Source organism: Trachymyrmex septentrionalis, unplaced genomic scaffold (assembly GCF_001594115.1).
Source record: "Trachymyrmex septentrionalis isolate Tsep2-gDNA-1 unplaced genomic scaffold, Tsep1.0 scaffold79, whole genome shotgun sequence".
Taxonomy (NCBI): domain Eukaryota; kingdom Metazoa; phylum Arthropoda; class Insecta; order Hymenoptera; family Formicidae; genus Trachymyrmex; species Trachymyrmex septentrionalis.
Window position 1 is genome coordinate 1,098,976 of NW_017305977.1, and position 27,455 is coordinate 1,126,430.

General features: G+C 31.6%; 1 protein-coding gene across 2 annotated transcripts in view; it reads right to left on the minus strand.

Annotated features, from left to right (window-relative positions):
• Positions 1 to 23,705: 23,705 nt before the first annotated feature.
• LOC108754363 (ARF GTPase-activating protein GIT1) overlaps positions 23,706 to 27,455 on the minus strand; it is an 18,058-nt gene continuing 14,308 nt past the window's right edge. For both annotated transcript variants that reach the window (XM_018496614.1, XM_018496613.1), the window contains exons 11-14: positions 27,162 to 27,332; positions 26,889 to 27,065; positions 24,123 to 24,353; positions 23,706 to 24,050 (exon numbers count right to left, since the gene is read on the minus strand). In XM_018496614.1, coding sequence (XP_018352116.1) covers positions 23,853 to 24,050; positions 24,123 to 24,353; positions 26,889 to 27,065; positions 27,162 to 27,332 — 777 coding nt within the window. In that variant the 3' untranslated portion in view covers positions 23,706 to 23,852. The remainder of the gene's footprint in view (positions 24,051 to 24,122; positions 24,354 to 26,888; positions 27,066 to 27,161; positions 27,333 to 27,455) is intronic.

A 27,455-nucleotide genomic window follows, 5' to 3' on the forward strand; every position in this document is an offset into this window, starting at 1 on the left:
CCTGCAATAACTGCGGAGGCAGTTATCACATGTAGACGATGCAAAGTACAAATTGCATCGCAAACACTGCATTTTTGCACAAATTTTCAACCTTAGTCTTAGCTCTGGCACGCTTAAGAGAGCACTAAATAAAATAGTTAAGAAGCAAACTAAACAGTACAGCAAGGATTCACCGAAAAGTAATATGAAACCTTATTTTATAGGATATTGCTTGTATGGAGTTACATGGATGGAATGACACCTGAACTCACACCAACATACTGTCGGGAATCGTTCCCAGCATATATTAGGTGTAGTAAAAAGTCATCGCGTATTTTTTAGCTCAAAGTTGTATATACAATATCTTCGTCAATAATGAATGAAATTCAAATTTAAAAAAAGGGTTTTAAAGCTTGAAATCTCTACTTTTAAAAGCTTATCACATTTTTTAAGTTTATATGAGTTTGATAATTTTTACATACCAAAAACTACGAGCTGAAAAAGACGAAAAATTTTCTTCTCACTTTGTGGATTTGTAACGTGTCCAAAACGAATTTGAGAAAATTTTCGATTACATATCGTGAAAGCTTGATACTTTCTCTACAAAATCGTTTTTTTTTTAAATATTCCTACGACTTTTGATTACTGAGTTATCGCGGATTAAATAAAAGAATTATTTTTACTTTAATTGCTCATAACTCCATTAAAAATTGTCGTATCGTATAAGTTAAAAAAGAGATTTTTAAAGCTGGTAAGAAAGTAATTGCGGTTTTTACTGATAGATGTCTTTTAAAAAAACGCGATGACTTTTTACTACACCTAATATTTCGAAGAAATCGGATTGATGAATCAGGCGGAATCAGAATGAAAACTCGTAATCAAATTAGATGTTACTACTCTTAGGACTTGATTTGAGCAGCTTCAAGAGTATTTAAAAAACACGGAAAAGCGATGTGAAAAGGTCAGAAACGCGCAACAAATATGCGCGAATATGATGCGGATATTAGAAAAAAAAATATCTAACTTATCGCTTCGCTAGAACAATTAAGAATATTATACAACTCCAATACAAATAAGAGCAAGTTAATAAACGCCATAGGCGCAATCAGCAAAACACTACTCGGTACAATGAATGCTAACAATGCACAGTAAATAAATGAGCAACTACAAATACTTCAAGATAATCAACAGGTATTACAGCATGCAGCAAAGCATTAATTAAAAATATTAAATGCGACTATTGTATTATATACATTAGTAGTTTTGAAAAGGCAACAACCTATAATGAAAATTTATTGTTTAATGTTACGAAGAAAATGGAAATGCAATTAGACATACGCAACGAGAAGATTTAGATGAACATCTATAATACAAGTCCTTACCGCAATCATGACAGATTTAACAGTGGACGTAGCGAAAACGTTAGATTATTTAGCGTACTCGAAGGAAGGTTCAGTACCTACTCGTTTACTACCGTTAGAACAGATAATCACAGATTTACGGGAAGCCGCGTCACAGTTAACGAAAGGTTTACAGTTTCTATTTTAAATAAAAGTAGAAAATTAGAATACTATCCAAAAATACGTAATAACGTAAAAAAACGTAAAATACGTTAACACATTCTATTTTAATTCTTATATATTTACTACGCTCAAGTTTCCGATAATTGCGTATCCCACGTACAAAATAATACGTGCGATACCTCCACCTTCTTATCTACACTCAAATATATTTACTTTTGTGAAAATTAATCACCCATTAATAGCGTTAGATAAAGAGAATAGTCATTATACGTTACTAAAGGGTGTCCCAAAATTAACGCAAGATTTGAATTAAATAGAAAACACAGTTTTTAATCTTTTGATTGTTATTTTTTTACTGAATCATAAAGTACATAGGATAGGGTTATTTGTGGAATAACACATCGGGCAAATGGCCTCCACGGCTTTGCATGCACATACGCACTCGTTTGTCGAAATTTTCCATGACCATTTTGCATAAATGTGGCTGAATTTCGTTGATGCAGCGTTGAATCTCCTCCTTTAATGCACGGGTGGTTGTGGGCTTGTTGACATAGACCTGTGATTTCAAATAACCCCATAAAAAGAAATCTAATGATGTTAAATCACACGATCTAGGGGGCAATTTTGGCGATTAACAAAGCCATCAAGGTGAAAATGTGCTTCATCGCTTAGGATGATTTTGCTCGAAAAATCAGCATCCATTTGTTGATGATTCAATAATCCATTCAACGAACTCATTTTCATTAACCCTAAACTGTCAGCTGTTAAATTGTTTTTTTTTTGGTTGCCAACACTTTACTGCACAAATGGCGGCAAATTCAAATCTTGCGTTAATTTTGGGACACCCTTTACATGAAAGTGATTTAGATAGATGCATATAACGACGAGATATAACAACATACATTTGCGCACAAACGTTCTCAATATACTACATGAAATCCGACGCACCATGCGAAGTACTAATATTTATAAATGCGCCGGGACAACTCCAAAATTGCGAAAATAGATATGTCTTATCCAGTATCATCCTGTGGAATACGCTCACGGAGGCTACCACGTGGTTATATTCCACCAAGGGGAGTAAAAAAATTTCAATCGTCTGTAATAATTTTGAAAGCGAAATAGAAATTAAGGAAACGGATAAAATTAAATTAAACGGAGATTGTACACTATCTACACCGGACTTGACATTACGAACACAATCTCAAAACATGCAGTATATTAAGGCATATCTACCCGAGTATAACCTAACATACAATCCCGAAAAAGATATTAAAATCGACTTCTCAAAGCGTACTCCCCATACACAATTAATTAAAGATCCTAAGAACTAACTAAATTAAGTTTAGACCTAAGAGATATCGAGGAATATTTAGGAAAGAGTAATAACCATGTATTCAACAATAAATATATAATGTATCCCGTAGGAGCAGGTACTATTACTATATCTTAATTATAATTAATATTATATGTCACGTTATATGTAGTCAATAAGTAGAGACAAAGGTGGGAAAACACAGAAATACAAAGGCGTAGTGATGACGCTATGTTATATTAATGTTAAGAAACGATTATAAGAAAAAATTGTAAATCGGAAAAAATGTTGTAAGATAATAGAATGAGATAAGGAAACTCGTACCCTCGTTTCCTTTCTTCAAAGAGGGAGGGATGTCACGAAATGCTAATTGCACAAATGACGATTGCGCCACGAACGTGTCAGAAATATAAACAATTAAATAAATGATTACCAAAACTGATTTATTAAATATATTTAAAGATACTTTTAAATAATTAAATTAAGGAGACCCTGAACGAATATAAATCGTAAACTTAAGAAATGCGAACTCAGAAGTTGCGCGGAATGCTGACGGGCCAACGCGGAAGGGCCAAGACTATCGCGAAAATCAAGCTATATAAGCGCGAGCACGAATGCGGTCATCGGTCAGAAAATTGAAAGAAACTTATCGCGTTACTTTGCCCGTCGTCTAAAATTGTAACAGTATCTATTGCGACGTGAATAATGCTAAGTGGAATTGTAATGAAAAATTAGTGATATGTGTAAAATTAAATATATTTTTTTAAACAAAAGCTGTTTGTTCTTATCTCCCGAAATCCTTTATGGATCCGCGAACCGTGCCGTAAAATACCAGCACAACATACTATTTATAAATTAAATAAACTTTTTCAGGAAGCGTCGTACGCGTTGTCGGAGAAGTATGCAAAAGTTAGCAAATCACGTGACATTAAAAATGATGTACCACTGGTGATAGCATCTTCACACCTGCATCGACAAATGAAAAAATGGCAATAGCAATAGAGTCCAAGTCAAGCAGAAATCGAAAATACATCAATGGATGAAAACATTGGCACTGATGACGTTGAAATTGTAACAACGATAAGCCAAGAACAAGATATACAAACAACTTACATTACAAGATGCCGAAACACAGACAGCAACAGTGAAAAAAACAATGCACGTGAAAAGCACACAAACACTTAAGGGGGGAAATACCTTTACAACCTTCAAAAACATGCATTTTTTTGCATAAAATGTTAGTACAACATATAAAGAATATACTGTCAAAATTTAAAATCGAAATTCAAAGAATTGGCGGAGTTATATACGAGTATACCTGTACGTAACGCGTCACAGTGCGTCACAGGTATAGTTGTGCGCTCGGGCAATAGGATTCGTCTATTGTGATCCCCTCTCTCATAATATCTTCTCTGATATTATTGTCTGCTCAAGTAACTGATTAGATGTTTTGGAGAGTGTCGAGGTTATAATTTTGAACTCAAGATCATTGTTAGTTGTATTCCGAAATTCAGATTGTACGTTACAAAATTTAAAAACTTTAAAATTGTAGAATGTCCTCGTATCCGAAAGGAAATAGATCAACACCATTTAGATCATCGAGGCCGCATAAAAGATGTTTTTTGAAATCAATTCACAAATAAAATTAATGAGCCCGTAGGTGAAAGTGCTAAAAAATTGGCAAGCGCTATCAGCGAAGACGTACACTGGAATTCTTTGCACGGTTATCGTATAATTGAATTTTTTACTGTGTTCACTGCTCTATCCGAATTTGTTGTGGAAATTTCGATCCTGCCCCACTGCATTCTGATATTCAAAAATATATCCTGCCAATATACGAAGATCTATCCAAGGAAGATTTACTTCAAAGATGCTTGGGTGGTCACACGCAGAATGCGAATGAAAGTTTTAACTCAACTGTATGGCGCCTCGCTCCAAAGCACCTACATTGTGGATTAAAAATTATTGATTGCAGCGTACTTGGCTGCTGGAATGTTCAACGAAGGTCATTTGTTCATTCTGCGCATCATGAGTATGCTGGATATCATAAAAGGCAGACAAAGTAAATTGTACACCGACAATGATAACCGGCGATAGATCGGCAGGAGCGTTGCAGCTTGCTGGAGACAAAAGAAGCTCGTAAAGAGCAACTTTTAATGGAAAACGAGCTTTACGAGGAAGCTGAAGGACTGTTGTATGGTCCTGGGATGAGATTAATCAGTAAGTCAATAAAATCATATAGTTTTTATCTTTCAAAACTTTGAACGCGTTTTTCTCAAAATGTCATTTTTAAAATTGGCGTACAAGATAGCTAAAAACCTACTTAACCAATCCTCTTCAAATTGAACATACAACTAAACTATATAGTTACCTTCTATGTGAACTAAAATGTTTAATGAAAATTATTTTAAAAAAGTACTGTTTTATTGCAAAATTCAACGAAAATTTTGTAAAAAATTAAAAATTTTTTTTGTTTTCAAACATGCGTCATTTTTTCAATTTTTCATTTTTTTTCACTTTTTTTAAGTTCACATAGAGCGTATACATATTATTAAATTAAAAAATTTTGTTTGTCTGTTTCAGATCAATACAACAGGAGCTACATGTCCCGCCGATTAGCAACTCATCGCCACCTCTGTTATTTGCGGCGCTGCAGCTACAGTATTTTTTAATATTTTGTAATAAAAAAAATATATTTACGTACTCAAAAGATAGACATAAAAAAATGGTGACATAAAAAAATTTGAAACAATTAGCCAAGTACTTTCTATTTAAAAAATTCTGGAAAATTACCATTTTTTTAGATTCTTAAAGGTATTTCCCCTCTTAAGTTGGCTGAAATACGCAAAGTGAAAGTGCTAAAGAAAACGTTTGTAATTTAAAAAAAAAAAAGAATGTTACTTCTATCACATCATTACATGTATTCGTAAAATCTATACAATGTGATAAAAAAAAAGTGTATTTTATACAGATCTGACGTTTAATTAGAAAAATATTGTTCAAATTTGTAAGTCCTGAATGTTGTAAATTACAATATTGGGGCAGTAAATGTAGCAACATACAAAAAAAGAAAAAGGTTCAACGTAAACTAATACCATTTCAGGAGTTAATTATAACTTTAATGAGGTTACAAATAGGTTTACTTGTGCAGAATTTAGCTTGTAGGCTGAATATTTCATATTTCGGGTTGATTTCGAACATTTTTGTAACATGGATTTTGTTTTTATTTTAATATTCATTACATCCTTCAATGTTTTCTTCTCAACAGCATATTTTACAAACACTGCCAAAAATATTTAAAAGTTTGAAAGGCATAAGAGTTATTGTGGATTGTGCTGAATTTTTTTGTCAGTCGCCTAATAATTTTAAACATCAGAGTAATTTACATTCTCAATATAAAACTCATACGATGTTCAAAGTATTAATAGGCTGCAAATGGCGCAATATTCTTTGTGTCTGAAGAATCTATTTGTGATCAAGAGATTTTGACTAGATCAAAGTTAGTAGATTTATTTGAATCTAGGGATCTAATATCTAATCGAGGTTTTAATATGATATAGTTCAAAGTAAGGGAGCTGTTTTAAATATTCCTTTTTTGCACGGTAGAGAACAACTAACAGCTCAAGAAGAAATGTTAACAAAAAGAATTGCAAAACAACGCATATATGTTGAACATGCATTTGGCAGATTTAAAGCGAATGCTTCAAAAAACATTGCCATTGAGTATGAGAGAGATGATCAGTCAATTAATTTTTGGCAGCATACCCCGTGAATCTCCAAGAACCGTTTGCATCAGATGAATAATAATTTGTATTTATTATTAAACTATAATTATGACTTACAATCATTGTATATAAATCCTTTAACTCTACATATAACAGGCACTGTCAATGATATGTAATAATGTAACGATATTTACTGATTTTTAATAAAACAAATACTTAGTATACTCATATAATACTTTTAACTGTTTCTTTTTTGTAAATCTATTTAAAAGTTTTCTAAAACAATAATAGACATAATATATTTAGTTCTCACGATTATCGGACAAATCAGCTGTCTGGGCACTCGTATTTCAAAATATTTAATATACAATAATAAGAATATAATAAGAATATTTTGATGAAAATCATTTGCTTTTTGTGCTATTTCAATTATGAAATTTGGATTAAAAGGAATCCGTTGGATATGCATTCTATGAGGTGACCACATCACAAAATCGCACCACAAACGTTTGGTTATTATTAGGAGTATAAATAAGTTTTCGCCGTTTTTAATCAAAAATTGGGCATTTATTGTGAAAGAACGGTACCTAATGTTTTATTCGAAGTATTGTCCATCGCTAGCCACTACTTTTTTCCATCTTTCTGGCAGCATCCGATACCGCGTCGGAAAAACGCTTCATCTTTTGAAGCTATCCACGAATCGACTCAATTTTCGGTATCTTCATATGATGTAAAGTGTTGCTCAGACAGGCCATGCGCCATCGATCGAAACAGGTAGTAATCAGAAGCAGCAATGTCTGGTGAATACGGCAGGTAGGGTAAAACTTCCCAATTGAGTGTTTCCAAGTAGGTTTTGACCGGCGCCGCAACATGTGGACGAGCATTATCATGCAAAAGAATAACTTTGTCGTGTCTGGAGTAGTAGTAGGCGCGTTTTTCCTTGAATGCTCGGCTCAATCTCATTAATTATATTCGGTAGAGAGCCCCAGAAATGGTTTCGTTCGGTTTGAGCAACTCATAATAAATGACACCTAGCTGATCCCACCAAAGGCACAACATGAGCTTTTTCCCATGAATGTTCGGCTTGGCTGTCGATGTTGAAGCATAGCCAGGTGGTCCCCATGATTTCTTCTTCTTTGGGTTATCGTAGTGGATCCATTTTTCATCACCAGTGACTACATGGTGCAAAAAACCCTTTCGTTTATGCCTGGCAAGCAGCATTTCACATGTGAAAAATCGGCGTTCAACGTTTCTTCAATTCATATGGAACCCAATTTCCTTGCTTTTGAATCATTCCCAACGATTTTAAGCGATGTGAAATTGCTGGTTGAGTCACTCCTAATGTAAGTGCAAGTACTTCTTGTGTTTGGCACGAATCTTCATCCAATAATGCTTCCAATTCCGCGTCTTCGTACCCTTTCGGCCTTCCGCTACGTTCTTTGTCTTCGACGTCAAATTCATCGTTCTTAAACTTTTGAAACCATTCACGGCAACTTCTCTCACTTAAGGCAGTCTCATCATATGCTTCTACAAGCAATCGATGCGCCTCAGCTGCAGATTTCTTCAAATTAAAGAAGTAAATCAAAAGCTCCCGCAAATGATGCTTATTCGGCTCAAAACTCGACATTTTCGCACGAAAAAAAATATAAGATGCTAATACAAAATCGCTAATATTTCAAGGTTATGTTCTTGCCAGATGTCCAACCTTACGATATGACGTTTTACAGCTGACAATTTTAACTGTAACATACTGCGCCATTGTTTGTCAAACGGCGGAAACTTATTTATACTCCCAATAGCATTTGTGTTTGGATTTGGTAGTAATATGCATGTGATATCTTCAATTGTAATTCATTGTTATTATTCGCATAATTTGCAACGAAATAAATATCATTGTATATTTGACAACAGATGAAGATCAGTTGGTTTAAGATTTTTTTAAATGAATAGACATTTGATTTCAATGACATCGTATGATTCTGTTATTGGATCAAACATCAACCCACCCTCCCCTGGCGATACTGATAAACCTGGATATTTTATATTAATCCATAATCCTGTTTTTTCAACTGTAAATCCCATGCGATGTATATAAGTTATACTTGTTGAATGCATTATATTCATTCTCTTTTCCATATTGCATATACACATTATCAATTACACATGTTTACCATAAATGATTTTTTACTGCATCATATACTTGTTGCTTTGTTTTTATGGATACAAAAGATTTACTAACTGTTATTAATAATTGTCTCAATTGATGCCACTAACTGATATCTTGCTCCGCACCTGTCATATTGACAGCACCTTCTGCACCAAAACTTAACGACTGTGTAAGAAAATAAACTTCTTCACGCAAAATGTTTTTTCTTTCTTTGGTTAAATAATAATCAGAATACTTTTCTGACAATAATAATTCCCACATTGTCTTCTTGTGAGAAGTATTCATTTGCAAATCTTTACAAAATTTTGACCTTTATCGTATTCTGCTGGTTATTCATTGAAATGGATTATATTTTAATTTTTACTTTGATTATGTTTATTTGTATATTGTTCTTCACCTACTTCATGTGGTTCTTTCTTCTTACGTCCTTTGTTCCATGCACATAATTTGCTAGTGCATGTGACAGATGTTGCTTCATCAAATGTAAAAAGAAAATCTTCTACTGCAAATAACATCCCAGCAACATGACTACATCGACCCATGCTGCAAGCTTTACATTCGCAACATGCATGTAATACTTCTCCGCTAGAATAATAAAGTATAACTTTGTATTTGATTTTCTTGAAAGATGTCCATACATTAGCTCGAATGCAATAATGTTTATTTCTGTCATTTGTTGTTGCATCTTTCATTTCGGCAACGTGTCCACTTTAAAAAAAATTCTTCCTTTTCTTAACGGTTTTGATGTAGCAAAATCATTTTCATTTTCATAATTCTCAAAATCATTTGACGCATCAATATTCTCAAATTGACACGATAAAATAAGATATTTATAAATCAGTCCATAATTAAAATTTTTTGGAATAGATTTTGATGGAAATAAATTCTAAACAACTGGAAAATGAGGAATGTTCTCTTTTTAGATGTATTGAAGTATATCACTCCTGACTACGTTTTCCGCAACAATTAATCATTTACCTCCATCAACTGTTGGGTCAACTGGTATGTCATTTACTCTAAATCGTAGGAAAATTTTTATTAAAACAATATATAATCATATTGTTTCATAGGGCGTATTGTAAATATAAAAGACTATACTAGTATAACTCTCAACTAATTTGCATTTATTTCGTTTGTTTTTTGCTTTCTACATTTCAACCATCTTTTTAATAGCTCTACGTTGTGTTCTTCAACTGAATTATACAAGTAATATAGCACCAGGGGCCCTATTCTTAAAAAGAAACGTATACAAAATTAGGAAAATACTACAGTATATTATGTATAATATAATGTTTCCTTAGTTTTTCGTATACGTTTCTTTTTAAAAATAGAGGTCCAAGAACATCAAGAGAAGAAATATTTACTTTTACGAATGAATGAAGCCATAATGTAAAGCGTACAAAACTTTTGTACGAAACTTTTGAATTTCCCGGATTTAGATCCTTATTCTTGAAAAATCGCTAGAGAGAAACCTGAGAAAGGACACTGAAGAACCTGTAACCGCAATATATTGCCGCGCACTACTATCCCCTGACAAAGGATATAAACTACATAGCTCTGAGGGTAATATGTTCGTTTTTCAACTCCAGATGATAAATCGATATTTGGTTCATATAATCATGCTACATTTACAAAATTATGCATCAGAAATATTCATCTCTGCAATCTTTCATGCGTGTAATGTTTATTTCACTTAAAAGTATTAACATTTTGGTTATATTATATTTTTACAAATATGTTAATGTTTACATTCTAAATAAGCTATATACATATGAATTAAGTTGTATTTCAAGCATTTTATTTTTATTAAACACATTTTTATTTACTTTATTTGTTATTATTTTCTTATTACAATACTAAAATTTGAAAAGCATATAATGACAAAATTAATCTAAACTTTTTTTGTATAAGTACTTTAAGTATTTAAAATGCAATTATAAGTTTTATTGCGACGCAAAAATTAGGTGTTTAATAAAATAAGGAAACATAATATATTTTGTTAACCATAATATAAATTTAAAAAAGAGCTGATGAGCCAAACAGATTAATTATATGTATGTTTGTAATTATACATTTTTGTATACAAAAATTTAAACAATGTCTAGAATTTCAACTCAAAATATTTTGTTTATTTACAGAACAATATAACCATGTAATTTCTGCATCTAAAGCTGAAACGTTGCTCTATCGAATGATATAAACGCCAATTTAAAAAAAAAAAAAATATTTTTTAAAAGAATATATATGCATTTGAACTAAAAATATAATATCACTTTCCTTCTATAATTATTGCGCAATGATTATAATGAAAGTATAGTCATATTTTTAACTCAAATTTATATATATTCTATTTTTTTAAATAAAATTGACAATTATACCATTCGATAGAGCAAAGTTTTAGCATTAGAAATCTGTATCTTTAATTGCGGTACAATGATTTGTAATGAGTCGGAATGTTCCTTTTTACTTAACCCGCGAGTAATTGGGAATAAAAAATTGTAGAGACACTTTTTAAAAACGAATTTTTAGGGAAAACTTTAAGCTTTCACGTCAGATAGTCGAAAACTTCGCAATAAATATATTCAGTACATAATTTTGAGTTAATAAAATTTGAAATTAATTTTCTAAACAATTTAATATTATTTAGTAGATAATTAATTGCGGAAGCATTATACAGGGAGGGGCATTTAAAACAGGTCACCTGAATAACTCGCTTGTTTTTAACAATTGAAAAAAAAATGTCAAACAAAAGTTGCTTGGTTTCGAGAGACATATAATGTGATGTCAATAATTGTTTTGTAGATGGAGGCATAAAGAATAGGCAAAAGTCAAATCTGTTTTTTTTAATTGAATGACGTTTTTTTTATTTACATTTTGATAAAACATTTTAAGATGAATACAATGATCTATAATTGAAGATTATGCAAGGCCAATAATGAAAAATAATTAAATGTAATGGAAAATAAATTATTTCAAGGCACTCTTCGAATAATTTCGTGTCTTTTCTTCTTGTTGGTATACCGCTAATTGTTCAAGTGTATCACGGTATGTAAGTAAACATTGAAAGTTTATTTAAACATAACAAGGTTAGTTGTAATTGAAAATAAATTGTTTGAAGGTATTTTTCGAATATTTCACTAATTTACTTATTTGCGTACTTACCGTTACAACAAGTTCAAAATGATGACCCTGAACATCGACGCATTTTCTGGAATGTGTCGACACAGATGATACTGCACGACGAATTTCATTCGGATCAATCGCAACGCAAGCTCTTCTTATACGCTCCTTCATGTCTTTTCTTTTTATCGGCATTTCGCTGTACTTGTTGTTTTAACTTTCTCCACAAATAAAAATCCACAAGTGTTAAATCTGAGGAACATGCAGCCCATCTGTTATTTCCTGACCAATCCAAAATGATTTCCTGACCGATCTCCAAATTTTCTGTTTAGCAATTCAGCAATAATCTGTGCAGAATGAGCAGGACACCCATCTTGCTGGTACCACATTGATTATTGTACGTTCAGTAGATCTTCTAATAATAGTAGCAATATTTAATAGTGGCTATACGGACACAAATGGATACTCAACAAATGAAAATTTTGTATAAATTTTACAAATGCTATGGCGTGAAGCAAAGATCACACGAAATTTACAGCAATCGAAAGTGTAAATCTTAATCTTCAATTTGTTTTTTATATTTTATATTATATAATCTGTACGATTTTTTTTACCGAGTTATTCAACATTAAACAAAAAAGGTCGTTTTTTGCTTCAAAGTTAAATTGTCTGTTAAATAATATTAAGTTGTTCAGAAAATTAATTTCAAATTTTGTTAACTCAAAATTATATACTGAATATATTGCGAAGTTTTCGATTATCTGACGTGAAAGTTCAAAGTTTTCCCTAAAAATTCAATTTTAAAAAGTGTCTACGATTTTTTGTTCCCAATTACTCGCGGGTTAAGTAAAAAGGAACATTCCGACTCATAACTATGTTATAAATCATTGTATCGCAATTAAAAATACAGATTTCTAATGCTAAAACTTTGCTCTATCGAATGGTATAATTGCCAATTTTATTTAAAAAATAGAATATATATAAATTTGAGTTAATAATATGACTATATTTTCATTGTAATCATTGCGCAATAGTTATAGAAGGAAAGTAATATTATATTTTTAGTTCAAATGCATATATATTCTATTTTTTTTTTAAATTGGTGTTTATATCACTCGATAGAGCTACGTTTCAGCTTTAGAAATTGCATGGTTATATTGTTCTGTAAATAAACAAAATATTTCGGATTGAAATTCTAGACATTGTTTAAATTTTTTTGTGTAAAAATTTATAATTACAAACATACATATAATTCAGCTTGGCTCATCAGCTCTCCTTTTAATTTATGTTATTGTTGACAAAATATAATGTTTCTTCAATTTATTAAACACCTAATTTTTGCGTCGCAATAAAACTTATAATTGCATTTTTTAAATACTTAAAGTACTTATACAAAAAAAGTTTAGATTAATTTTGACTTTTATTATATGCTTTTTAAATTTTAGTATTGTAATAAGAAAATAATAACAAATAAAGTAAATAAAAATGTGTTTAATAAAAATAAAATGCTTGAAATACAATTTAATTCATATGTATATAGCTTATTTAGAATATAAATATTAACACATTTGTAAAAATATAATATAATCAAAATGTTAATACTTTTAAATGAAATAAACATCACACGCATGAAAGATTGCAGAGATGAATATTTCTGATGCACAATTTTGTAAATGTAGCACAATTATATGAACGAAGTATCGATTTATCATCTGGAGTTGAAAAGTGAATGTATTATCCTCAGAGCTATGTAGTTTACATCCACTTTATCAGGGGGCTGTAGTGCGCGGCAGCATTTTGCGGTTACAGGTTTTGGGCCGGCATGTCCTCTCTCAGCTTTCTCTGGTATCGCATATAAAAAAACTAGGGAAATGCTATAGTGTATGTAACGTATACTATAGTATTCCCCTAGTTTTTGTATGTGATACTTTTCAAGAATAGGGGTCTTGTCGATCTCCCCCCCCCCCTCCCATGTTAGCGCCTGCGCATTTCGAACTACAAAAAGGCCTATTATATAAAATTATATATAATTATATACAGAGTATCCCAGCCTTACGGGATTGTCTCTCACGAGCTGGTACAGTGAACTGAATCGAAAAGTCCTTTACCATTTACAAGCAACTGCGACCGATGGGCATATACTTGGTGGTAATCCGCGATACATATTTATTTAATGATATTCAGAAATTAATATCTCCTAAAGTATTAACAAAAATTGTCAAATGGTAAAAGACTTTCCAACTCAGTTCAGTCCGCTCTACCTGCTCACGAGAAGTGATCTCGTAGGTCGGGGACATCCTATATATGAAATATAGATATATTTGAACATATTCTATATGCAATTATATATTTAATTTTACATAATATATAACTAATATAAAATTATATAATTTTATAAAATTTTTTTTCCGGACGCCTAAGTAATTTTAGTCCCTAGTATTTAGTGATTGACGATTAAAGAAATTCCTCGTAGAAAGAGAAGAACAAACTGATGACGTGACGCCGATCTTCTTTGATTGGTTCCGAGCACTAAAGCTCTATAAAGTCTATTATGGATGTAGGAATATGCAGGAGGTCGATTGTGTATCTTAAAATAAGGTGAAAATTACAAAAGTGAGCAATGATTACTAGGTATTGACCAATTAAATTATGAATATTCTAGTGAATTTGTTCACTCTTGTAATTGTCACTTTATTTCAAGATACACAATCGAGCTCCTGATTAGAGAAGAATAATTTATAACATGACGAATTGCGATTTTTTCCTGCATCCATAATAGGCTACAAAGCTTTGAAGCTTGAGTCCAATCGGAGTAATTTTTTCTTAGGGCGGAATCGAGAAAAGTTTTATGTATGTATATATGCAGTACAAAATTTTATGTATGTATGCAGATAAAAAATTTTCATCTTTTACGTTTGTCTACACTTCCTCCTTTCCTTCACTCCTTTGTCATACATTTTCATACTTTTCCATCCTAGAGGAAAAATTACATGAGTGACCGCGCGCCTGAGGAGACAGCGTCATGTGACCAGTTTGCCCCACGCTGTTTTTATCGATAATCGCAATAATGTATGTACCATTACAATTTTTATTATTCAAATCCAAACATTTTAGTACCTATATAAGTAGTAAATTATATAAAATAAAATTGGTCTCGCAGCTTGTTGTTTTCAACTTTTCATCATCAAGACACTCTTTTATTGTATATATTAAAACAAACAAATAAAATATAGGATATTTTACGCTGCTTATATCTTTTTCTTTTCTTATTTTCTCTATTTTTTCGTTTTTTCCGTTTTTCTTTTAAGTATCTAAAAAGTATCTAAATTTTCGGATACTTTTTTCTTGTATCTATACTTAGGTAATTATAAAAAAATGTATCTGTACTTATACCTAAATACTTTGTTCACACAATACATATACCTATAGCTAGATACCTTTTATGGTATCTAGTTCGGAATCTGTTCCAACACTGATTTTTATATTTTTCTCTTCGTATTGTACTTTGAATCAACGGAATCAATAATACACATGAGGAAGATTACGTATTCTTGGCAGCATTAGTCGCAGGAAGTGTAGACAAACAGTACAAAAAGATTAGTTGAAAAGAATACATTGCAAGATAAAATGAGATAACATCTATCTCACAGCTTCTATATATACTACTAGACTGCTAACTTAGGATAAGCTTATGAAAAATAAATTTCGAAATTGTATAGTAGGTTTGCGTCATAAATATATCCAAAGGAATGCAGTATGGCTGTGTTTTGCATCACATTCTGGCTGTTCTTTTGCTAACCTTAGGCTGTATTTTCATGCTGACGCTCGATTTGAGCATCAAACGTGATCGAAAACGCTAAGGCTCAACTGAGTTCAGCTATGATACTCGACTCAATTCGAGCGTCAAACAGGTCACGTGATCAAAATTGACGAATACCAAGCATTAATTTTGATCACATGACCTGTTTTGATGCTGAAAATGAGCGTCAGCATAAAAAAGCAGCCTTATGAAAGTGGTATAATCTCATAGCGAAAAATATTGTTTCTTTTAGAAGAGAAAGTGATGTGATCTTATAGAAAAAAATTTTATTTTTTTTGGAAAAGAAAGAGTACAAGTGAAAAGGTAAAGATATTGAAAAGACAATTGAATATTAATAAATGTATATAAAAAATGCGATCTTATTCAATTTCTTATAAATTAGAATAATTTATAATAACTGGATTATGAAAATAAGTATTTGGTAGTTTTTTAATACTGTTAAATAAGTTAACCTGTCAAAATAGTGTGCGCATATGCAGATATAAGTCACGGTTCTCGACGCATGCGTATACTGTTACATTAAAATTGGGGGCCACTTTTCAAACAAGTTAGCAATCTAGTAGCATCTAGCAGTATATATAGAAGTCTATGATCCACCTAACTGTCAATTTCACAGGTTATAAGCTACGAACAGAATGCTTGGTTCAGGTATACATGGCCTAGTTTCCACCGAGAATAATCCGGATTAGAATGTAAGAACTAACCAACTACCTGTTCTTACATTTTGATCTGGATTAAGCTTTTGGTGGAAACTAGGCCTATGTCGTTGGTATATTCACATATAAGTGTATTCTATGCATTAAATGTGCGTATGCGTGCGTGTATTAACATTTATATAGTAGACATTTCATTAGATAATTGATACAATTATTTTGCAAAAATACATTCCATTTTCTGAGATCATATATTACAATTACAGTTATAGTAGTTCACATGTACTGTAATTTATATAGATTATTACTATACAAATTACAGTACAGTGGTACAATATTTCTATTATTACTATACACATCCATATATAGTAATAAAAATTCATAGATATATTATTGTAATATTGCCTTACTTTATAGCATTAATAATATATTTTATTGTCCAAATTTAACAAGTCAAATAAAACAATGTTTAAAATTTGATTATTTTTGTATCTGCAATATTGCACAGATTGTTTTCGATAGCAAAAAATAATAAAATATATAAAGACTAATTAAAAAGTTATATGGATTTAGTAATAATACATGAAATAAGAAATATACAATAATATACAATAGGGTTCATAAATAGTATAAAGTTAGATTATAATTTATTAATATCATTGTATCATTTTCATTATACAATTAATATTAAAATATACAGGGGCTGTGTTCCAAAATTTACTGCCAGTGCTGAAAATGTATAGTATATATAACGTAAACTGTAGATTTTCATCGCTGACAATGAATTTTGGAACACAGCCAGGGTAGACTATTTTAATTTATTCAGACAATTTTCTCAAAATCTTTAAGTTTTATCGGATCAGCAGAATTTTGAAAAAATATCATATTAAAATAATATCCGAACCATTTTCAAGCTTCCAAGGAATTTACTGGGGCAAATCTTGAGAAATCCTAAAGACCAAAGACCTCCACTCAGTTCAGCAGGAGTATATAAAATACCTACTCTTGCGGGAAAGTATACATCGGTGAAACTGGGAGAATGATCAATGTGTGCATGAAGGAATATCAACGGGATATCAGACAGAAATATATCATACAATTAGCTAAATACAGCACTGAGTCAGGACAAATACTGTTTGATAAAACGATTCTATAGTTACAACGGCATATTTTTCACGAAAGTACAGGGAGGCTTTGGAAATTCAAAAAAATTCAGATAACTTAAATAGAGACATAGATTATAATGTAAGTAAATTATGGAAAACAATTCTTCCCCTTCTTCCCTTCCTCCAAACATCTCCTCCCTCGTAACAGAGTTTGTATAAAAGGAATCCTCCAGAGGAGCATTTCAGTGTGCTCCTTGCACTAATAAAGTAAACAGTAAGGTTCATGAAATGTTGGCATTAGCGATGGATCATGACGAAGGAGAAACCATTTGGCATCTCTGAATCTTTAAGTTTAAAACATAAATATTTCAGAAAAGTTGTTTATGAGGGGGAGAACAAAGGTGACTTTGGTTGATCTTGAGAAGATGTCCTTTAAATCAAGTCAAGGTTGTCTGAACTTTTTAAATAAAATTATATTATAATTTTAATATAATATAATATCATAATTTTTAAATAGAATTATATAATTTTTTTTATATAATATGATTTCTCTAATTATTCTATATATGAAATTAAAGGAATAAAATAGTTAACAAAATATTTTATACTTTATTCTGATATATATTGACATGAAATATTAAATATCTCGTAAACTATTGATTTTTGTCAGAAATATTTTTATTACAAAGATTTTGAGAAAATCGACTGGATAAATTAAAATGATTCATATAGAAAAACAGTGTACGAGATTTTATTCAATTTTTAGTTACTTTTGGGAACTGATAATACTAATAAATATTTCAAATGTACAGACGTACAAAAATTTTTTTCTGTATCTTACACGAGTTATCTCACAGATTTAAAAAAATTTACATTTATATGATACATTTGTTAAATTCCTTCAATGATAATGCAATAAGAGCTCGCGTGCACGCGATAAGTTTTGGCACACGATAAACATAAACATATACAAGGAAAGACTTATACATACAGTAAAAATATCTATTAATATTTTATATCCAGAAATTTTCCAGCCTTCAAAATAATCTTTTACCAGGCTACGTTCGAAAACATTATCCAAGGTTACGTTCCAAAACTTCCTCTCCGAGGAAGATTTTACTCTATATGCTACAGTATACGTTACGTGTACTATATATTTCGAGTAAAATTTTCCTCGAAGAGGAAATTGTTTTAGAACATAGCCCTAATGTGTCTTTATTATGTGCCCTAATTTCATCTTTATCATTTATAATATTAAACAAGAATAAGATGACACACAAAGGCATCCTAACGTTTCCAAACACAGACTTGTAGTTTAGCATTTCAGTGACAAATTCACATAAAAGGACCCCGCATCAATCTTATGGAAAAGGTCTTTCTACAAATTTTTGAGAACTACAACATATCCAAAAATTAACCAAATCCTCAGAAAGACATTTTCCATAAGATTGATGCGGGGTCCTTTGCTTGAGCAAGACTTATTAAACGAAACTTATAAATTTAACTTGCACACATGTAGAATTCATTGGTTTGTCGCTATTCAGTCTTTGTTAGGTATTAAATCATATATTACTACAAAATTATATATATATATATAAAGGTTAATCGGAAAGTTCCGTCTGTTTTTTTGCAAAAAATATGGATTTATTTAAAAAACAAAATGAAAAAGTACCTCAATCAAAATATTATCCATCGTTAGCGATGACTTTTTCCCATCTTTCGGGCAGTAAGCGAATTCCGCGGCGAAAGAATGACTCATCTTTGGAGGCTATTCACTCAGAGACATATTTTTCGACATAAGAATTAAAGTGTTCCTCTGCAAGTGCGTGTGCCATCGATTGAAACAAGTGATAGTCGGAAGGGGCACAGTCTGGTGAATAAGCCGCATGGGGTAGCACTTCCCCGGGAAGTGCTTCTAACGTTTTCTTGACAAGTTTTGTGACGTGAGGCCGAGCATTGTCATGAAGCAAAATCACTTTATGCTGTCTCGTTTCATATTCTGGTCGTTTTCCGTGCAATGCTCGGCTCAAACGGATAATTTGTTCTCGGTACAGATCCCCTGTGACTGTTTGACCAGAATTCAACAGCTCGTGGTACACTACACCCTTCTGATCCCACCAAATACAGAGTATTGCCTTCTTTCCGTGGATATTCCGTTGGCGTCGATGGTTGACCTGGATCGCAAATGATTTTTCGGCATTTGGGGTCGAAATAGATCCACTTTTCGCCAGTCACAATTCGGTGCAAAAACCCCTTTCTTTGTTGCTTAGCAAACAGAATTTCGCAGATGGTTTTTCGCCTTTCAATGTCTCTTGGCTTCAGTTCATATGGGACTCATTTTCCTTCCTTGTAAACCTTTCCCAAGGCTTTCAAACGATCGGAAATAACAGATTGAGCACAATTTAATGCTTCTGCAAGTTGTCTTTGCATTTGACATGGGTCTTCATCCACTAATGCTTGCAATTCTTCGTCTTCAAATGCTGTTGGCTGTCCAAAACGCTCTTTATCTTTCACATCAAAATCATCACTTTTAAAGCGTCGAAATCATTCTCTGCATGTTTTATCGGAAGAAGCACTACCATAAACTTCTACAAGCATTCGATGAGCTTCAGCTGCAGTTTTCTTCCATTTGAAGCAAAAGATTAACATTTCACGCAAATGACGCTTATTTGGCTCAAATGTCAACATTTTCGATGCAGTAAAATGTTATTGATGCAAATGTACACTTTTATATACTGAATTTTATTGACAGATGGTAAAACTAAAAAATTAATTGGTTTAGACATTAGAGTTATCGACAGTTCCAGCTAGAGCTCGCCGTTAGATGGACAGAACTTTCCGATTAATCTAATATTTACACACATATATATATGTATATACAGGGCATGCCGTAAAATATAGCGAACTAAGTTACTACTACTTTAACTAAGTTACTAGCTACTTTCGACTAACTGAGTCGAAAATTCTCTACCATTTTGCAATTTTCGCAATAATTAACAAGATATTATTAATTACTAAAAATTATTAGTAGTAGATTGACAGAGCGATCCGCATGTAAAGGATGGCGTGGCAACGCCCTCAGTCGTTTACTTTTCATCATTTCTTCTTCTTTTTATACATCTCTATACGCGCGTTATTACTTATGTATATCTTTCGCAGCCAAAGTGTAGACCTTCTGTACGAAGCTATTAAACAAATATTTATCAGCATTTTAGTTCTATTATACTTGATTTCCGTCCCGTTCCTCTAACAAAAATTGCCGAATATTGGTCTTGAATAATTTTTTACTCAAATACTATCAACTTTACAGAAAAACTAACTAGAAGAAATCTAAGAATTTTTTCAGAATGTTTTCAACTTTTTAGTACTGCATTTTCTTATTTTTACCAACATAAGAAAATGCGGTATTAAAAAATTCTGAAAAAATTCTGAAAAAATTCTCAGAACTTTATGAGAAGAAAATAAATAATTTTTGTCTCTTGCAGTTTTTCTGTAAAATTGATAGTATTTGAGTGCAGAAACTCGGACCGGATCGTAACTGTTATTTTTGTCGGACCGAAACTGATAACCGGATCGAAATGCTGTGCAGGTTAATAGACCAAAACCATAATCGGACCGAAAATGTTTTTCGATTAGGTTTTAGTTCAATTTTCGGTTCGGATTTTTTAACCTCTTCGATATGTATGATCGTCGACTACAATCTACAGCTACCAAACATACATATCCCAATGATGTAACATAATCATACATATCCCCATGATGTAATCATACATATCCCCATGATGTAATCATACATATCCCCATGATGTAATCATACATATCCCTACGGAACATCGGTTATGGTGAACAACAGGAACGATGCGTTCCCCTTTTACAGTCTAAAGAGAGAGGAATGCTCGCCTGTAGTTAGTCGGTTCTTGCAACACTTGTAAAAATGGATGAAGACTGTTCTTAACTTCCATGACAGTCAATAAATAATTGTAAAAAATACGAGAAGACCGAGAAATTCATCAAAATTTATTCAATGCGTATGCGTAGCCTATTTTCATTTCACGTTTTTTTTGCCATTATTTACTGACAGAAGGGATCAAGGGAGAAGTAAGGATAGTCTTCGCCGATTTTTACAAGTGTTTTAAAGCAATCTCATTATTTGATTTTACCTAAATTCTCTTTATTTATAAATGTTATGCAAGAAACTTTAACCATTTCTCATTTATGACGTCATGATCCAATGCTGCTACTGCCACAGCGACTACTTAGGAGAATCTTAAAAAAGAAAAGGATTTTAAGTATTGTAGCAATATTACAGGATGTGTTCCATGAAGTGTTACTTTCTTACTTTCTTACTTGATTATGATAATTTACGTAAGAATAATATATTATTTTATTTAGAAAATTATCAAAATGCTGTAAATGATCATGGCGACGCTACAAATCGCTAACGTAGTCGACGTAGATGACGTCGCAGAAAATGATAAAAGTGAAACAGTAGCAAAGAAAAAAAAATGATCTATTTATTTTACACTAGTTTAGAGTTAGAGCTTATGCCCGTTTCTACCAATGCAGTTTAACTTCAATCTCGGTTCAACTAACTCTTCATCTTTTTCTAGTTTTAAGAATTAGAAAAAGATAAAAAGTAAGGGTCTTAGCAGAAAGGCTGACTTATAATCTTAAGACAGTATTTTATAATTAAGACTCTAGAATTGGAAAGAAATAAAGAATAAGTTGAATCTTGATTAAGAGTTAACCGTGAGTTGTGAAACTAAGCCTAAGTCTCATGTTTTTAGTAATGCACAAGAACTATCTTAAGCACTCAAGTATAAGCATATTCAAGCCTATGACGGTCAAAGTTAAATCTTCCAAATGCCCAAATAATTCACAGTGAATTATCTATATCCTATATATGTACATGCACATATACCATATTGTAGTTATTCAAAACTGCGCGCCGAAACTTTTCCGGACTTCATCAAACGCAATTAAACTACTGCAATAATATCACAAGTTAAATTAAATTGACAAGTAAATTCTAAATCTTCAATCCGATATCATATTATAAGGATGTCAATGTGCTGAAAAATTTAAAATAAATTTATTGCGAAAAATATTACCTCGACCGGGACTTGAACCCGGATCTCTTGTATTCCGTACGAGCGTCCTGAGCCATTAGACCACCGAGACCTTAGTAATATTTTTCGCAATAATCAATATATGTAAGAACAACAACGCTTTTTGCAGGTTAAAATTATAAATCAGCCTTCTGCTAAGGCTCTAAGTTTAACTGAGATTAAAGTTAAACTGCATTAGTAGAAACGAGTCTTACACTGCTTAACACTTACATATCTCCAATTCAATATTGTCTGAAACTAAACATGAATTTCCTTAAATATGCAATTTATGCTTGGTGTATTACCTTTCCCTATAGTAGATAATCATATACCGTAACCAAAAAAAAACTTAAATCCAAATGGTTATGGTCACCGTTATCGATAAAAGAACCGAAACTTGAATTTCGGACTTTTTCGATCCGGAACCGAAAAAGACCGAAACCAGAACCGAAACCAAAAATTGGATATAGCCTCTGATCGTGACCGTAAACGGACCAAAATTTCATTTCGGTCCGAGTCATTGATTTGAGTAAAAAATTATTGAAGACCAATTTTCAGCAATCTTTAGCAATAATATCTTATTAACTATTGAGAAAATTGCAAAATGGTAGAGGCCTTTTCTTCTCAGTTTAATCCATTTTGCTCCCGTGCAAAAGATTTATCAAACACCCTGTATATATTCAAACAATGTCATGTTTTCAAATCTATGTTAGATGGTATTCAATCATAATTGTTTAAATAATTTTTAAGTATATTTTTAATAATTCTCTTTCTCTCTCCTTTCTTCTCAACCCCCTCCCTCTCTCCTTCCCCCTCTCTCCCCCCTCTCTCTCTCTAATAATCTAATAATAATAATAAAAGAAAAAATTATTTCGCTTAGTATTTACTAAACTTAACAAAAGAACGATGAATGAATGAATTATTGTTGCAAAATAAATTTATATAAAGCGTTTTTGCCATAACTATCGATACTCTAATTGATATTTGCGAATCTAATAGACTTGGATACTTTCTTCAACTACATTGTGAAAAATCGTTGTAATAACAAATATTTTTCACAATTTATAAATTACATAATTTTAAGTTACATAATCTTATTCCACGGATTTTAACTTTCAAAATAAAGAAACAATTGTTCAATTACATTAATTTTAAACAATATATTAATTTAAAGTACATTAGTCCCACGGATACCAATTAAGGAAATTTCAGACCAAATATCCCTCCCCCATTAGGGATAAGAGAGATTCAAAAAGAAAGAACATCTAATAGACTCAGTAAGAAATAAAGGCACTCCTTAATACTTCTGTAAACTTTTCTGTGACATTGAAAGAATCTACATTTGAAATTGCGTGACGAGTAGTTTAGTTGCTTTGGCAATATCGTAAGCACATGAACGTACTTGTTGCAAACAACGATCCATATGCTCGGCATCACTGGTGCATCTTTGAAGACCGGAACATTCTGCTTGAAGTCTTCCGGTATTGCCATTTAACTGGCGTAAGGCAGACCTGATATTCTCCTCAATTGGATTCTACAACAGATACAGTAGAGACTGCCTCTAGTGAAAGAGAAGGACAAATAAAAGAATAAACAATAATTTTACCTGAGGAAATATAGCTGTTAATTCGGCCACAGCAACACGTATTCTCTCAGCGCAAGGAACGAAGGCTTCCCGTTGGCTTGGATCTTGCATAGCCATCCATAGCTCTTGAATTCGCCTAGTAACTTGTTCTGTCCGCCGAGTTACTTCTTCACTGGGTGGCAGATTAGGTAGGCCACATTCCCACAAACTTTGCGTGTTATTTCGTGATAATACTTCAGTGTCGCGTTTTGTCTAAATGAAACAATACAAGTAGATAGATATACAGTAGATAGATATAATAAGCCTCGATAATTTAAAGCTTCTAAGTACTCGCTCCAGTCACATTGAATCTTAACGTCATAAGCGAAAAATGTGTCATAAGTAACACGTTGATTTTTCTTGTATGCCATTTGTAAATAAAGAAAATTTGGATGATCAAATGATGGAGATCAAATGGATCGCTTTAAAACACTTGTAAAAATGAATGAATACCATCCTTATCTCCCTTGACAGCCAGTAAATGGACATAAAAGACACGTAAAGTGCGTTTACTAATTTTTATTCAATGCGCATGCATAGTCTATTTTCACTTCACAAGCTTTTTCAAGTCATTACTGTCTATACCAATTTGATCCCGGTCGAGATAATATTTTTCGCAATAAATTATTCGCAGTTTTTAGATCATCAACGTATGACAATTAATATTCTTAAAAGATGCTTATTAGCATCAAAAGATTATTGAATCGCTTGTACAATTTAATAAGTGATATTAAATATAAATTAATTCCTAAAGACTCCGTAATGATACAAAATGGTTGGACATAACAGGGCAATAGGAGTCAAGCACGATAATTCTTGTGCAAACCAATACGGTTAACAAAACAACTTTATTAATATATTAAATAAATATTAATTAAATAATTTTATAAATATATTAAAATTATTAAAAGGTAAATTTGTTGGAAGCAAAAACGACTTATTATAAAATAATAGAAGGTAGCTCACTAAAACAAAAATTCACCATATCGCAAACTTAAATTCTATTGGTTTAGTTAAAAACCAGTCTTTGACCATTCAGCGAATCAGTGTCAATTATGTTGAAATTAATGAATAATTTTTAATACACCTAAAATGTTAATCACAAAGGAAAGGAAAGAAGGGAAAAAACTGATATTAATTATAGTCCAGACGGACATTAAAACCAAACCTGAATCTTTAATAATTCAATTGTAATGTAACAAAGAATGTACACTGATTCAATCAGAAAGATTTAGTTTTGATTTTTAGATTGTTATTAGTTCGTTTTTGTATTATAGTTTCCGTTAATAGATAGAGGTGGCTCACTGAAATAAATTAGTTTGTAAAAAAATTTTTTGTAATTATATCATATTGTCTCTGATGATGGCTCAAAACTGAGCCGAAACATGTAAGCGATTAATAAAGTTGTTTTATTAACCGTATTGATTTGCACAAGAATTACTGTGCTTGACTCCTATTGCCCTGTTATATCCAACCATTTTGTTTAATAAGTGATATTACTATTCTGGTTCTACTTATAAATGCATTTTATTACAGAGTGGATACTCAAATCTTATAGAAACATTCCCTGAGAATTCCAGGTTTTTCTATGAATTTTATTCGAAATTCCAGGTAAGATTAGAGACATTGTACATTAGAAACATTCCAACAAATAGTTCAAAAATTATATAGGGGAAATCGGGATATCATGGATCATCGATTGTTTAACATAATCTAAAATGTTTAAATTAATACTACTGATACAATACGATTGTTACTTTGTTGCCCATACTTTTTATCTAGGTGGCAGTGATTAAATTCCATTGTATCGAAAAGCATCGATCATTAATGGTTTTCATGGTACAATAGTAACTTTTTAACCGCTATAAAAATGTTTTAATATTGTTTTTGTAATAGAAGATACATATATGAAGATAAGGTGCAAGTTTCTGCGCATCTTTTCTCAATTCACTACAAGTAATAATCTAATATTTATTTTTTATAGTTTTCCATTATTAAATGCATAATTGGGGTACCATGGATCATACATTAAATATTCATGATGAAACGGAACAATACAGAAAGTAGGGATACATCAGATCGTAAAATTACTGGATACCAGATATCCAGACAGAATATCGGATATCCGGTATCCGAACGGATATCCGAGAAAGCAATTTCTTCGAGTCGAATATCCGACATTTTCCGGATATCTGACCGGATTCTAAGAAAGTGTCTTCTAAAAAAAAAGCCTATAAAGAAAATTTGTTTTCTTATAACTTTCTTATAATTTTATTATTTAATAATTATTAGTTATAATTATATTGTATTAGTGACTATGCTAAGAATGTGTAAATTAATTAAAAATACTTGGAACTTTAGTCATGTTATTTCTTGCATAATCCCACTATTTTGTATGTGACTTATGGTACTCCCGGGGCATAACATTTCTTAAGAAATAACCCACCATGGGGATCTAGTCAAACAAAATAGAATTTAAATTTAAAAATAGAATTTGAAAAATTGTCCTTGTCAATTTCAACAAAATTTCCTGAAAATTCCAAGTTTTCCAGGTTTTTCCGGATAGAGGACACTCTATTTAGGTTCAGGGAAACATTTCGGTGCGCAATATGTAGAATCAGAATATATATAAATTCACAAAAAAAATATATTTAAGCACTAAGATCCGTTTCGACCAAATATAGGATTCTTCTTATTTAAAAAAATTGGATACTTTGTCAACTTGTTCAAAAAAAAAAAGATAATTACTTGACAAATGGTTGTTGACCATGCTGGTTTTCGTAGACCTTCTCTAGTCTCATACATAGATGCCGGTCGTTGATTTCCACGTATAGTAGACGTTTTGATATCATGCACTGGCTCTAATTCAGGTTCCTGTTCTCCAACAACATGCCCATTCATGTTTCCATCACTAGAACCTTTGATCTAGATTAATCAAATTTTTATTTACAGCATTTATTATACGATTGATGTATTATAAAATAAATAACATTATCTCCAATAAAATTTTATAATAATTACTTGTAGCATATGCTTTAACTCGTTGTTCTCTTGAGTGAGTTGCTCAATGGCAGTTTGCAGGGTGTGTATCTGCTCACGAAGATCTCGTACGGTAGATTCGGATAAAGTCAATTGTTTTTTTAAAACTTCTACCATAGACGGAAGACCTTTAGCGATTGGTGTAAATGTTTCCTGAAACAATAATACAATAATAATCTTTGCTTTAAATTAACATACTGCAACAAGTATAAAACACGTTATTATAATGATCACACAAATAAATTTTTACAAATTAATGTATATATATATTATATA